Below are 13,778 nucleotides of genomic sequence, written 5' to 3' on the forward strand. Positions count from 1 at the left end.
ATAAACAAAAGTCAATTGCTTTTCAAACTCTTCAGGAAACAAAATGAAGGAAATTTTCCATTGCCATTGCATCAAAAACAAAAAACAAAAAAACAAACAAAAAGCATAGTACTAACAATCAAGTGGGTGAGAGTTGTGAGATTTCTCATGTCCCAACAGGATGTGGAAACTGAGGCAAAGAGGTGGGGCCCAGGCTGGTCATGCAGACTGGCTCAATTGTCCCACATCTCTAAACATCAGGTCCATTGGCCTGTGAGGATGTCAGTTTAGGGTATTCCCCACTCCCCCCCACCCCTGCCGGAGTTCAGAGATTATAAGCGTCATGGAACTGGAAAGAACCAGAACTGACAGGACACATCTGGCAGCCACTGAGTTCGGGAAGCCAGTTCTGGGAGTTAAGGATCCAGAGCTACCCCTCACTCGTATACAACCTCTGATGTCCCGATGCCTTTGGTTGCTTGATTTATCTACTGCCTCTTAGCAACCCTCATTGGCCTCCCTGATCCCCCTGAAAGGCCAGTGGCACAGCCTAATTGGGAGAATTCCTAGTCTGAGCAGCAGCTAAGTCTCTGTGCATCCTCCAAGACCCCACTTCGATTTAGGCTAGATTAGGGGTCTGTAAGTCTTCTCCGTAAAAGGTAAGAGAGTAAATATTTTAGACTTCGCATGCTCTATGGTCTCTGCCACACCATCAACTCTGCCACTGCGGCATAAAAGCAGCCAAAGACAACATGCAAACAAGGGTGGCTATGTTTCAGTAAAACTTTATGAACACACATCCGAATTTCACGTACTTTTCACAGGCCAAAACACTATCTTTCTGTTGATTTTTTCCACAATTAAAAAAATGTAAAAACCATTCTCACCCATAAGCCATCTAAAAGCAAGCAACAGGCCCACCAGCTGCAGGCTACAGTTGGTCAACTCTTGCTTCAACTGGCTACCCTCCAACGACAGAAGGTTGGGCTGGGTCTTTGAGGCCTGGTCAGGAATAAAGGGTATCTTGGGAGCAATAGGCATTGCAAGTGCTCCTGAGAATAGGACTCCGGAGATCTAGAGGGTTTTAAGCTTTGACAGCCTCCATGGCTTCCTACACTCTAAGTTAAGGTCAGAGCATCTTAACGTGGCATTCGTGGCCCTCTGTGACCTGAACCCTGCCTGCAGGGCTACTTTTTGCTCTTCCGCCTCCTTCAGGGGCTCCTAGGCTATGGTCCTTCTGTCAGGGCTGTGCCTTTCCATGCTTTTCCCTCTTCCGGGAATAGACCTGTGTCATGGGCTGACTAGTCTTGGCCCTAAGCCTGCCCCTTCCCCAGGCTGAGCTGCCTGCCACAGCGCCCTGTGGACTGAAACCTCCGTCTTGTTTATGCATTTTTGCATCCCCGGGCACTCACTGTGGGAGCTTAAGTTAGTGTCAGTGAGTAGGAGAAGGCTTCCAGAAGAGAAGACTTCCAGAAATTCTGTGCTAGTGGAAGATTTGAGATTGTCCCATTAGGAGACCCGCTAGGAGTCTCTGGTCCTAATACTGATCAGCACGTGATTTCTGCTCTGCTTTGGACTTGGGTCCTGGGAGGGGAGACAGCATCCCCACTCCATTCCTGGAGCAGGGAGCAAGGGTTAGTGCAACACAGGCTCTGAGCTCACTGTCCTCATTGAAGCCTTGCTTCCCCAGTTCATAGAATGTGGAGACTCGCTTTTACCTCTTCACAGGATGGTGAAATGGTGTGAATGCTTTTTGTCAACTAGGGAGATGTTTCATTAGCTAGAGCCCTTCTGCCCAGAGGAAAAGAAGGTATATTGAGGGAGGACACTCTTGGTTTGAGATTTAGATCAGGAACAGAGAATCCTGGGGCATTTCGGGGAGCAGCACCCACACCCCTTCCCAAACCCATTAACTTCTCCCAGCCACCGGCTTCTCACACTCCACAAGGAAGGAAAGAAGAGCAAGGAAAAATACAATTGGGGTGGTGCTAAGCCTGGGGCAAGGATGAGGAAAGCAAAGATCCTTTATCCTTCGGAATTCAACACATAAAGAAAATACAAAGGAAGGAAGATGGGGCACCAGGGCTGATGAGGGAGGGCTGTGGGGCTGGGGGTGGGGGTGAGGTAGGGGAGGAACCCCTCCCCAGTATTCCAGCGGCGACACAGTGGGCCAAGAAAGCAGTTGATGGACACCTACAATGTCACAGAGCAGGAAGTGGCCATTCTCTTCCGGAGGGGCTGTGGGCCCAACAGGATTCCAAGATGAGGCCTTGGATAGACAAGGACAGCTTTCCATCTGAAGGGCACACAAAAGGGGTAGAGCCAAGCGAAGTATGGCGTCCCACAGCTCCCTGGGCAGGCTAACGGCTTGGGAGCTCCGGCGCCACATCTGAAGAGGAACAATTTCTGGCAGCCTTCAACGGGCTGCTCTCTGGGAAGCGTCTTCAAGCGCCCTCCAGGAGCCCCTGCCACCCTGCAGGGGTCCCTGGAGACCCTCTGCTCCTCCGGTCTGGCAGCTGCAGGAGCGAAGAGGGCCAGAAACGAAACCAGATTGAGAAAACAGCTCGATATGCTCACGCTGGGGAGACGCATGTCTCTGTGTTCTACACACGTGGGCGACTGCAGGAGTTGGGGAGGGTCCCCCCGGTGGCCAAGTCGTCCCCAGTCTCCGCTCGCTGAAGGCGCGTCAGCACAGCCGCCCCAACAGCCCTGTGCTATGTGATTGATGGGGAAGGGATTGGGGGAAGGTCAATCACTCCCTTTTTGCTCCATCCCACTCCCGAGGGAGTGCCGAGCTAGCTGGGCCTGGCAGGTGGATAATAGGGTCCCGCCAGCGGCTTTAGACGGTAAATAGGATTGGGACAGCCCACCCCCTGCTCCCCGGGGACCCCGGCCGATTCCTAGAGGGTAACACAAGCAGCTGCAGAGACAGGACCAGGCCGCAGAGGGCGGGGCGGAGCCTGGAGGAAAGGGGCGGGGTGGGGGCGGTACCGCCAAGGCGGGTCTGGAAACTGCTGGAAGTAATCGCAGTACCGCCGTCGTCGCTCCTTCCGCCGGGCGCGGGCAAAGAGTCCCACTGCTAGCCCGAGCCGGCGCCCTTCCCACCCCCCTCCCCACCAGGAGCCACGCCCCGCTGCAAAGCGCTGGCTCTTTCCCCTCCCCGAGGGAGGACCGGGCTCCCGGGGCTGCGTGAAGTTAGATCTCGAATTCTGCACCGTCCCTAAGGAAAGCCCTTTTCCCTTATTGGGCTGTAGGCATGTGTAGGGCAGATTCTAGCAAGGAAGTCGAACCTGGGAGTCGAGGTCGGAGTGGTTGGCCTTTCTATCCACCTTTTTTGGTATTCCTCTTGGCCAGGACACTTATGTGTGGAGGCGCCTGTATTAGGGGTTTATAGGGAGGTCAGTGGGATCCTCGCCACTAGATCCCTCGTTTATGTCATGTGAGCATTCTCAATCTCTAGTTCTTGGACGGTGGTCGAGCCTTGGCAGTGCGGAGATGCGGCCACGAAAAGCGGTACTTGCGCGTGCTCTCAGGGCGGAGACTGAGACCGGTTGCTTCCGCCCTTCCCCGCCCCCTCCCCTATTTTGGACCATGACGTCAAGGTGGGCGGGCAGCGGCAGGTGCCGGGCTGACCCGCATCCTCCTTTAAGGCGGAGGGATTCGGGGACGGGCAGCTGGTCTGTGCTTCGCCGTATATAGGGCCACTGGGGGCGAACAGCCGCTCTCTTGAGTCACCCCCGCGCAGCCTTGTTGCGGATTTTGAGCCGGACTTAGTCCCTGCTCACCGTGGTCTGTAGTGCTTACAGCTCTTCTCCTTGAAGGTAAGGTCATTGGTTCTTTTCAGGTGTTTCTGATTGGATTGTCCTTACGTGTTGCTTTCGTCCATCGTTTCCTTTTCAAAGCCTAGATTTTGTCGTGTTGGAGCGGTCTTGGGATAGGTCAACTCAGAATTTTTGGGGGGTGTGGATGGGACAGGGCTCTCGAGAGTTGGGCTAGTTTTTTCATCCGTGCTTTGGTGCGGCGTTTCCCTCAGACGGCAACTAGCCGTGGGGGGAGGTGGGCCGCGGAGTGGGCTTGGGGTAGTGGGCAGCTGCACGTGGTGTCCGCGCCGGCCCGGGACGCTGCCATGTTTGCCCCTCCACTTCCGGACGCGGCTACGGGGCGCCGGAGGGTCCCCAAGGGTGGTGGGTGTGCGCGCTGGACGTGACTCAGCACAGCCTGGTGCTGGCCTGGCTTTGCCATCTCTTCCGTGGGACGCATTTTTCCAGGGCTTTCTATTCCTTTATGTGAGGTTCTTCGGCAAGGAACGATTACGGCCGGCTCTGGCCCGCCGTTCTTTCTTTCCAGAGCTTTTCTGCAGTCCCGGTGAGGGGGAGGGGAGAGGAGGGGGCAGGCTCTGGAAGATTCATGGGCCCTTTCCTCTCCCGCCCCTCCCAGAGAGCTGAGATTGTTCTGGAAGCTTCTGGAGCCCGGCGCCCCGCCCTGGTGCCCGGATGCTGGGGCGAAGGGAGGCTGCGCGGTGGCGCCCCCTCCTCGCGTGGCCCTGGCCAACGCATGTCCGGCAGTGACGAGGGTCTGCTCAGCCGTCTACGGCCACCATCTTAGTTGTGTTTGGTTTCGTTCTATATTGTAGCCACATGTGTTGAGGGGTGCTTTATCCGTTCTTTGTCTTAGCCTCTTGGGCGGGTATCCACCGGTCTCTCGGGTTATCTTCTATCCTGTGAGGCAGCAATCCCACGTGAGCTTTTGATGTGGGAGATTCTCAATTGAAGAGAGCCAATTCCGGATTACTGGCCATTTAACATGAAATCGCTCATCTTGGGCTATGGGATTTTGTAACAAAAAAGGTGGTGGAAACGTAGTAGGTGGTTTTCTCCTTCACCTGAGTTTGGGTTACCTGGAGTTGTTATTCCTATTCTTGGGTTGGGCCCAGTATCTGCATTTTGAACAGGCTACCAGGTGATGCTGAGGTTTTGGGTCCCACGGATCAGTTAAGAGCAGTTTGGTTTCAAAATACCTTTTCAAAAAGCTTGACCTTGTGTATTGTGGTGAAGCAGCTTTTTATTTTTCTTTCTAAGTTGGATTCCCACTAAGAGAAGTCTTTAAAGAAAAGGCGCTACGGTTTTTGAGGAATATGTTCATTACCTGGATTAAAACAGCTTGGACTAAGTCTCTTTGAGTCTTCCGCTGTGACCGTGGTGAACTTGAAGTGTTAAATGTGGAGCCATCCAGTTCTTTTGTAATTCTTGATTGTTCTCATTTTAGATGCCTGAGGAAGTGCACCATGGAGAGGAGGAGGTGGAGACATTTGCCTTCCAGGCAGAAATTGCCCAACTCATGTCCCTCATCATCAATACCTTTTATTCCAACAAGGAAATTTTCCTTCGGGAGTTGATCAGTAACGCTTCTGATGTGAGTGGTGTGGGCAGCTTCATTTGTGGTTTTTGTTTTCAGCACTCCGGAAAAGAGAAGCGCGGTTTGGTATTTTGTGGGGCTGCTATTCTAAAAACGTTGATGTGGGTAGATGGGTTATTGTAACTGTAAATGGTTCTTTTTGTGTTCTAAGTTTTATTTTGAGAGTGAGGGAGGGGCAGAGAGAGGGAGAATCCCAAGCAGGCTCTGAGCAGTCAGCCTGGAGCCCAACACACGGGGCTTGAACCCACAAACTGAGATCATGACCTGAGCCAAAATCAAGAGTCAGGTGCCCCAACTGTATGTGGCTCTTACACGCCAAGTTTGGGAGTGGGTAATCAAAATTGATGCTATTTGGGAGTAAAAAGTAGTATTGTTTTGGACGAAGAGCTGGGCTTTTAGGAAGCAGAATTGTAAAAATGAGATTTGTGTTTTCAGGCCTTGGACAAGATTCGGTATGAGAGCCTGACAGACCCTTCCAAGTTGGACAGTGGTAAAGAGCTCAAAATTGACATCATCCCCAACCCCCAGGAACGCACTCTGACTCTAGTGGACACCGGCATTGGCATGACCAAAGCCGATCTCATAAATAATTTGGGAACCATTGCCAAGTCGGGCACTAAAGCATTCATGGAGGCTCTCCAGGTATGTGGTATTTCAGCTAGGTGCACGCCATCCATTTTTGTGGATGTTTGGTTTGCTGTTTTGTTTTAAACTTGTTTGTAAAATTTCCTGGCAGGCTGGTGCAGACATCTCCATGATTGGACAATTTGGTGTTGGCTTTTATTCTGCTTATCTGGTGGCAGAGAAAGTGGTTGTTATCACAAAGCACAACGATGATGAGCAGTACGCCTGGGAGTCTTCTGCTGGGGGCTCCTTCACTGTACGTGCAGACCATGGTAAGACGGCTTTCCTATTAGGTTGTCTGGGTTAGAATTCTGGGGAAACCTGTAATGGAGATCTTGAGGGTGTTACCTGTGGAGTCGTTGATGACAGGTCTGCATTTAGCTTCATTTTTTATACTCTGTGATTAACTCCTAGGTGAGCCCATTGGCCGGGGCACCAAAGTGATCCTCCATCTTAAAGAAGACCAGACAGAATACTTAGAGGAGAGACGTGTCAAAGAAGTGGTGAAGAAGCACTCGCAGTTCATAGGCTATCCCATCACTCTTTATGTGAGTATGGACTGGTACTCCTCACGTGTATGTCTGCTCTTTCGGGGAGTTCCAAGGTCCCCGTTTTGGTTTCTGAAGTCTGGAACTACTGTCTTTTGTACTTTAGCTGGAGAAGGAACGAGAGAAAGAAATCAGTGACGATGAGGCAGAGGAGGAGAAAGGTGAGAAAGAAGAGGAAGATAAAGATGATGAGGAGAAGCCCAAGATTGAAGATGTGGGCTCAGATGAGGAGGATGATAGTGGGAAGGACAAGAAGAAGAAAACAAAGAAGATTAAGGAGAAATACATTGATCAGGAAGAACTGAACAAGACCAAGCCCATTTGGACCAGAAACCCTGACGACATCACCCAGGAGGAATATGGAGAGTTTTACAAGAGCCTTACGAATGACTGGGAGGACCACTTGGCAGTCAAGGTGAGAAGCCTTGCATGTTGATTGAATAGGAAGAGCAGGCAGAACGGCGTTGCTGGTAGTAGACCATGGAACTTGCCCAACTGTTTGGTGGTGGGAACTGAATGCCATGGATCCATGTCCTTTCACTTGTTGATGACCCTTTTAGGGTAAAGAAAGGACATCTCAGTGACCTCACTTTGTCTCTGTGGCAGGTTCCTGATAGGACTGTTAACTCATTGATCCCAGGATTATACATAGCAGTACCATTGTGGATCAGTTTGGGGCATAGGAGTTTAATTTTTTCAAAAGAGGTCCTATGATGTCTGTTCTGTCATCAGTGCTTAGGGAAGATCTCTGTTCCAGACAATTCAGTGAATGATGTGATGTTGGGACTTAAAGGTGTGTCTTGAAATACACTACTGGCTTACTTTGAATTTCTTTCAGCACTTCTCTGTGGAAGGTCAGCTGGAATTCAGGGCATTGCTGTTCATCCCCCGTCGGGCTCCTTTTGACCTTTTTGAGAACAAGAAGAAAAAGAACAACATTAAGCTCTATGTCCGCCGTGTGTTTATCATGGACAGCTGTGATGAGTTGATACCGGAGTATCTCAGTGAGTGTCCTTTTGGCCAAATGTAGTTGGTTGGGTAAAGTCCTATAGTGCTCAGGAAACGGAGGTTTTGTCTTTTTTTTTTTTTTTTTTTTTTTTTTTTGAAATCGGGTTCAGTGAGAAAGTGGATCCTGTTGAACTTAGATGACCCTGTCTACAGTAACTCCCATTTTCTTCCTGATTGCAGATTTCATCCGTGGTGTGGTGGACTCTGAGGACTTGCCCCTAAACATCTCCCGAGAAATGCTCCAGCAGAGCAAAATCTTGAAGGTCATTCGCAAAAACATCGTAAAGAAGTGCCTTGAGCTCTTCTCTGAACTGGCAGAAGACAAGGAGAACTATAAGAAATTCTATGAGGCATTCTCTAAAAACTTGAAGGTACGGAAGTAGCAAATGCTTACTTATTAATTAAGATGGAGGGTTTTTTTCATTCACCTAGAGAGTAACAGATTATTTACAAGTAAGATCGTTTTCTTTCCACCTTTGAAGCTTGGAATCCATGAGGACTCCACTAATCGGCGTCGTCTTTCTGAGCTGCTGCGTTATCACACCTCCCAGTCTGGAGATGAGATGACTTCTCTTTCGGAGTATGTCTCTCGCATGAAGGAGACCCAGAAGTCCATCTATTACATCACTGGTATGTTGGAGCCTGGGTCTGATCAAAGCCTCATGGGGGTATAAGGAAATAGGGAGGACATTTGGGAATACCTGGGAACTGGTAGGCGGCATTCTGATCCCTGAGTCTCTCTCAACCCTGCAGGCGAGAGCAAAGAGCAGGTTGCCAACTCCGCTTTTGTGGAGCGGGTGCGGAAGCGGGGCTTCGAGGTAGTGTATATGACTGAGCCCATCGATGAGTACTGCGTGCAGCAGCTCAAGGAGTTTGATGGGAAGAGTCTCGTCTCCGTTACCAAGGAGGGCCTGGAGCTACCTGAGGATGAAGAGGAGAAAAAGAAAATGGAAGAGAGCAAGGCCAAGTTTGAGAACCTCTGCAAACTTATGAAAGAAATACTGGATAAGAAGGTTGAGAAGGTAAGCAGTTCTGGGACTAGGATGTAGTTTGTAAATGCTTTAGAGCTGTTTCCCTCAGAATCTTGTGGTGCTACACAGTTAGTAGTTTTAGGTTGCCTGATTTGTGCAGAGCTTCTTTCTTTCCCGTTTCGCTGCTTTTACCAGGCAGGTGGGTTGGTATTTTTATAAATAATTTGGGAACGATGAAGTGTTTCTTCTGAGAATAGAACTTAACATACCATCATCTTAGCTTGGAAATGGTGATCAGATTTAACATAAACACAAGTTTTTGTCATTATCCACAGGTGACCATCTCAAACAGGCTAGTGTCTTCACCCTGCTGCATTGTGACGAGCACCTACGGCTGGACGGCCAACATGGAGCGGATCATGAAAGCCCAGGCACTTCGGGACAACTCTACAATGGGTTATATGATGGCCAAAAAGCACCTGGAGATTAATCCTGACCACCCCATTGTGGAGACACTACGGCAGAAGGCAGAGGCGGACAAGAATGACAAGGCTGTCAAGGACCTGGTGGTGCTCCTGTTTGAAACTGCACTGCTCTCTTCTGGCTTCTCACTGGAGGATCCCCAGACCCACTCCAACCGAATTTACCGCATGATCAAGCTAGGCCTGGGTGAGTATCTTTGTTACACCAGTGTGTGGCTAGGAGTTGGGTAAACTAGTCTGTGAGGGACAGATTTGACTTAATGGTATTCGGGTTGACATTCACGTGGCGTTCTTTCCTACTTAACAGGTATTGACGAAGACGAAGTAACTGCAGAGGAACCCAGTGCTGCTGTTCCTGATGAGATCCCTCCCCTTGAGGGTGATGAGGATGCGTCCCGCATGGAAGAAGTAGATTAGTTTCTACCTGCAGACCTGTGCCCTCTGTATAGTGTCCCCATGGCTTCCCAGCAGCCCTGAGTGGCCTCGGTTCACCTGGTTCCTTCTGCTGATGTCTAGTGTTTTGTTTTTTTTCCCCCTCCTGTCTTTGTCTGAGGCAGGATACAAGGGCCTCAGGCCTATCCCTTCCTATATTTGATGAGGGGTTTGGATGTGTACTGTGGTTTTTTGTTTATTTTGTTCTGAAGTTAAAGTATGCAAAATAAAGAAAATACAGTTTTATACAGTTCTGTTTTCCCTTGTAAAGTGGATCTGGTGCCTTCTGAGTTTCTTTTGCTTTCCTATTCCAAGTTGTACCTGCTTTCATCCTGGTAATCGGTTACTCTGGTACATTGAAAGCTAAAGTCACTTGTAACCATCTAGCAGTTCTGAAGTCCCCCAACAGACTCTAAAGGGTAGCCACAAACCAGCATGTGATACTCTGTCCCCTTCCTAAAGCACATATTTCCGTCAACGAAAACACGGGACTCGAGACCATTGCAGCAATTTAATTTAATAAAATAAAATTAGAGCAAAAAGTTAACATTTCCAAAGTACCAAAACCTGCAATGGGCTCTTGGAGCAGAGCCTGGGGATCCAGGAGCAGAGGGTGGTGGTGCTGGGTAGGGCTCTCCTATCCTTCTCCCCCAGCACAGCACCGTCTTTCAGGGACTCCCGGGAAAGCAGCACTTGGAGCCTACAACACTTGTGCTTTTCTCACCAGAGTAAGTTCCATAGGTCTCTGGGAGGGAGTCTGCACGGGTGGGCCATTCAAGGTAGGGGACAAGCACAAGTGTGTTGGTGGCAGAGCCCACAGGGCAAGACTTCAGGGAATTTTGAGAGGGGCCTTAGAAGGTGCTTCTGCCTTCTCAGCAAGCCCCTCCCACCCATTGAGGAAGGTCCTCTACCTTGGGGCTCAGAAGAATCCCTACTGGAGGACGGGTGACTTAAGGCAAAGGGGAAGGCTGACTCCCGGACTCAACCCCAACCTGCAGAGCTGGTTTGTGATACTAAAAGCCTGCATTCTGACCTTGAGCCAGCCGCCTCAAAAGTTACAGTAGGAGAGGAAAACTGGTACGGTGAGGTTCTTGTTGGACTTCATCTCTCAGGCCCCTCAAACTTTCTGCACAGGGGACTCGACAGGCACAGCCTTCTTTCCCCGTTGCTTTAGTCGGCCCCGGGCATAGACTCTGAGGAGGAGGGCAGCAAAGACCACAGCCACCCCCAGACCCCCCACCACAGTGACTGTGTGGCCATAGAGGAGGCAGGAGAGGAGGATGGCGAAGGCCTGGCGGAGGGTCATGATGATGGTGAAGACGGCGGCCCCGAACTGCCCGATGGTGTAGAAGATGAAGAGCTGGCCGCATGCAGAGCAGACTGAGAGCAGAAGGGCATGCGCAGCAAATTCACTGTGTCGCCCCATGAAGCGGGTCCCCTCCAGGAGGGCCCCCTGCTCTAGCAGGGAGCCCACGGTGAAGAGGCAGGAGAAGAAATTGACCCCAAACATCATCTGCACCGAAGACATCTTATAGGCAAACAGGGCATCCTGCCAGTTTGAGGTGAAGCTGTCAAAGGCGATGTAGCCTGCCAGCAGGATGAGGCCGGACAGGGTGGTGGCCGGGGAGCTGCGGGGCTCCGGTCCGCTGGACAGCAGGAACATGCTGACCCCGATGGAGATGAGGCCGGCCGTCAGGTATTCCCAGTGTTCGTAGCTGCGCCGAGACACCAACTTTCCCATCAGCATGACAGGGATCACCTTTGAGGCCTTGGCCAGCACCTGGGTGGGAAAGCTGACGAACTTGAGAGCTTCATACTGACACCAGCTGCTGAGTACGTTTGACAGGCTGGCAAAGGAGTACCGGTACATGGGTGCTCCGTGCCGGGGCTGCTTACAGAGGATGCAGCAGAGGCCAGCCACCAGCAGGGCCAGCACCCGGTTCATCAGCACCAGGAACTGGGAGTCCGTGAAGCGCTCACCTGGCGAGGTGGCAGTAGCCCCATAGCTGCGGGTCATCACTCTCTCCTGGAGCACTCCCCAAGTCAGGTAGGACACCTGGAGGGAGGGGCGGGGAGGAACGAGGACCGAGAAGGTAAGAGGAGGAGAAGGTGGCCCGAAAGATTTCGACCTCCCTCTTCCTCAGAAAAGGTCTAGATGATTCAAAGGACAGCATACGTATGTTGGTCCCTCTGTAATAACCAGAAGTTTCCTCTCCCCTCCAGAGCCTGGATTCACCTCGGAAGGATCAAGTGTGTGTGAAACGATGACAGAGGCTTTAGGCATGCCCAGACCCTGTCTGCCCCACAGGAGGGTAGTTAAAGCAGACTCCATCCCATGTAGCCTCCTGTCTATCCTCAGTGGATTCGGGGAGTAAGACTGGACACCTGTGCGGCACGTGTAGGACTAGTAGTGCCCGCTCTGAAGTGCCAAGAACTCCGTATCTTCGCACCCTGTCACATGCAGTAGTGGGGGGAGGACTGCGTGGCTTCCCCAAACTTTGATCAGTGGGTTAGCAGTATATGAGACATCACTGCAGGGGGAAGGGTAGTAACGGCACAGGAGAAATCACACAAGAGGGCAAGAGGAAGGGGGAAAGACAAGACCGTGGTTATCCCGACCACCTCTAAGATGGTGGTACTATGCGCCCCCTGGAAGAGGGGGCCATGTTAACACAGCCAGCAAACCGCGGGGGGCTGGCAGGGTGAAAACTTTGGTTCCGCACCGTACCTGTCCTGGGGTCCAACCCAGGAAGAGAGGCAGAGCCTGCCTACCTACCTGGAGCCCCGCGGCGCAGAAGAGCAGCTTCAGGGCCTGCCAAGTGGGAGTGGTCTCTGCCGGCTCGGTCCGGGAAGCCAGAGGAACCTCGTCAGAGGCCTTGGGCTCATGGCCAAACACACAAGTTTTCACCAGGGGAAAGCAGAGACCCCGGCCTAAAAAACAGGCAACCAAGGTCAAGAGCCAGTATTCTCCCCAGCACCTCCTCTTGCCCAGAGCAGCCAGCGGCCCTGCTGTCAGGCCTGCAGGCATCCCTCCCTCCCTTCCCAAGCCACAACCCAATCTGGACTGCTGGTCAGCACTCATAATAGGGACCTGGCACGCTTCCCGAACCCTTTCGGCACACACACCTGTCTCCAGGTAGTTCTTCCGCTTGAAGTACTGCACCAGCAGGTAGCCAGGTACCATAAAGCTGGCATAGCCAGCAGCATTCACCAAAAAGCGGAAAAACCACAGCTGCGTCCATGACTCTGGAGGGGCTTCGGGGGTCTCCCCACCTGCCCCCAGGGAGGGGAGCGCAGCCAGCACCACCACTGCCCACCACCTGCGGGGACAGCGGACGTAAGGATTAGGGTGCCGTTCCTCATCCACTCGGCCCTCCGGAGGGGACTACACTGGAGAAGGGCCCGGAGTCTCCCCGCCCCCCTCAGCTGCAGCCCAGCCCGGACAAAGAGCCTCTCTCTCTCCTGGGGGGGGCCGGCGCGGGCCAGGCGGGGCTCCCTCCCTCCTCGGGGGCGGACCCGCCCCTCTGGCCACACAGGTTCCCTCTGTTCCCTCCAGCGCTGGCCGGCCGTTCGGGCTACAGGCGGCGCCCCCTCCTCCCACCCCGCCCTCCAGGATCCCGGAGCGCCAGGGTTCCCAACTCCTCCGCCCGACACTCCCGGACCCTCGCAAGGAGGACAAGTCCAGTCCACGCCGCGCCCCCCCTCCCCGCCGGCCCCGGGCTCCGCTATGCGGGCCTGCCGCCGGGCAGCTGGGACCCCACCCGGCCCCTCCGTGCCCAGCAGCGGCAGTCACGTGGCCCGGGGGCTCGGTCACGTGGGCCCGCCGCTCCCCTAGCCCCCCCACCTGGCGTCCATGGTCCGGGCCGCGTGGGGCGGAGGGGGGCCGGGGAATGCGGTCCCCGGGCCGCGCGGTCCCTCCGCTCCCGCTGCCGCCTCCAGGAGCGGCCGGCGAGCGAGCGGCTAGCGGAAGTGCCGCGCTCTTCCCGCCTCCCTCCCCGCGGCCGCCCCTCCGCCCCCAGCCGCGACCAGGCAGCGCCCCGGGCCGCCGGCGGGCCACAGCGCCCCCGCGCGGCCCGGAGGGAGACGCGGCCCGGTATCCGGGAGCTGGGCCGCCCAGGGCGGGGAGCCCCCAGGCCGTACACCCGCACCCCGCTTCGTCATCGCCCTTAGTCCACACAACCAACCCGGGAGGTAGTGGTGCCCCTGCCCTCTTGGGACAGGGACATTGACGTCGTGCGTCCCAAGCACTTCCTCTTGCGCCACCCCTTCCCCGTTTTCTGACGGGAAGAAGATCCCTCCTTCCATTCCCCAATGGGCTG

The 13,778-nt window shown here is 53.3% G+C and overlaps 2 protein-coding genes across 5 annotated transcripts; one reads left to right on the plus strand and one right to left on the minus strand.

Moving 5' to 3' along the window:
- The first annotated feature begins 3,676 nt into the window (after positions 1-3,676).
- On the plus strand, positions 3,677-9,709 carry HSP90AB1 (heat shock protein 90 alpha family class B member 1). 2 transcript variants are annotated; one of them, XM_007085124.3, is made up of 12 exons: positions 3,677-3,800; positions 5,245-5,391; positions 5,830-6,036; positions 6,131-6,290; positions 6,433-6,566; positions 6,673-6,981; positions 7,405-7,570; positions 7,755-7,945; positions 8,057-8,204; positions 8,328-8,596; positions 8,881-9,214; positions 9,335-9,709. In XM_007085124.3, exons 2-12 carry the CDS (start codon positions 5,245-5,247, stop codon positions 9,442-9,444), a joined length of 2,175 nt encoding a protein of 724 aa, XP_007085186.1. In that variant the 5' UTR covers positions 3,677-3,800; the 3' UTR covers positions 9,445-9,709. The 2 variants fall into 2 exon arrangements, with proteins under 2 accessions (XP_007085186.1, XP_042842394.1); XM_042986460.1 differs by lacking the exon at positions 3,677-3,800 and adding an exon at positions 4,500-4,583.
- Positions 9,710-9,958: 249 nt separating this feature from the next.
- Positions 9,959-13,433, minus strand: SLC35B2 (solute carrier family 35 member B2). 3 transcript variants are annotated; one of them, XM_042986461.1, is made up of 4 exons: positions 13,304-13,433; positions 12,586-12,779; positions 12,236-12,390; positions 9,959-11,515 (listed from the first exon to the last, which is right to left on the minus strand). In XM_042986461.1, exons 1-4 carry the CDS (start codon positions 13,312-13,314, stop codon positions 10,577-10,579), a joined length of 1,299 nt encoding a protein of 432 aa, XP_042842395.1. In that variant the 5' UTR covers positions 13,315-13,433; the 3' UTR covers positions 9,959-10,576. The 3 variants fall into 3 exon arrangements, with proteins under 3 accessions (XP_042842395.1, XP_042842396.1, XP_007085188.1); XM_042986462.1 differs by lacking the exon at positions 13,304-13,433 and adding an exon at positions 13,122-13,197; XM_007085126.3 differs by lacking the exons at positions 12,236-12,390; positions 13,304-13,433 and having other exon boundaries at positions 12,586-12,666.
- Between the last annotated feature and the right edge of the window lie 345 nt (positions 13,434-13,778).

The sequence above is a fragment of the Panthera tigris genome, chromosome B2 (genome assembly GCF_018350195.1).
Source record: "Panthera tigris isolate Pti1 chromosome B2, P.tigris_Pti1_mat1.1, whole genome shotgun sequence".
Lineage (NCBI taxonomy): Eukaryota > Metazoa > Chordata > Mammalia > Carnivora > Felidae > Panthera > Panthera tigris.

What these genes read in the sequence shown, in the direction of transcription:
- SLC35B2 (XM_042986461.1), bottom strand. An exon ending in GAAGAACTACCTGGAGACAG is followed by an intron (nt 12,391 to 12,585) that starts GTGTGTGTGCCG and finishes CCTGTTTTTTAG; the next exon opens with GCCGGGGTCTCTGCTTTCCC. An exon ending in TCTGCGCCGCGGGGCTCCAG is followed by an intron (nt 11,516 to 12,235) that starts GTAGGTAGGCAG and finishes CCCTCCCTCCAG; the next exon opens with GTGTCCTACCTGACTTGGGG.
- HSP90AB1 (XM_007085124.3), top strand. Translation starts at nt 5,245, where the DNA reads ATGCCTGAGGAAGTGCACCATGGAGAGGAGGAGGTGGAGACATTTGCC. An exon ending in CATTCATGGAGGCTCTCCAG is followed by an intron (nt 6,037 to 6,130) that starts GTATGTGGTATT and finishes ATTTCCTGGCAG; the next exon opens with GCTGGTGCAGACATCTCCAT. An exon ending in TGGATAAGAAGGTTGAGAAG is followed by an intron (nt 8,597 to 8,880) that starts GTAAGCAGTTCT and finishes CATTATCCACAG; the next exon opens with GTGACCATCTCAAACAGGCT.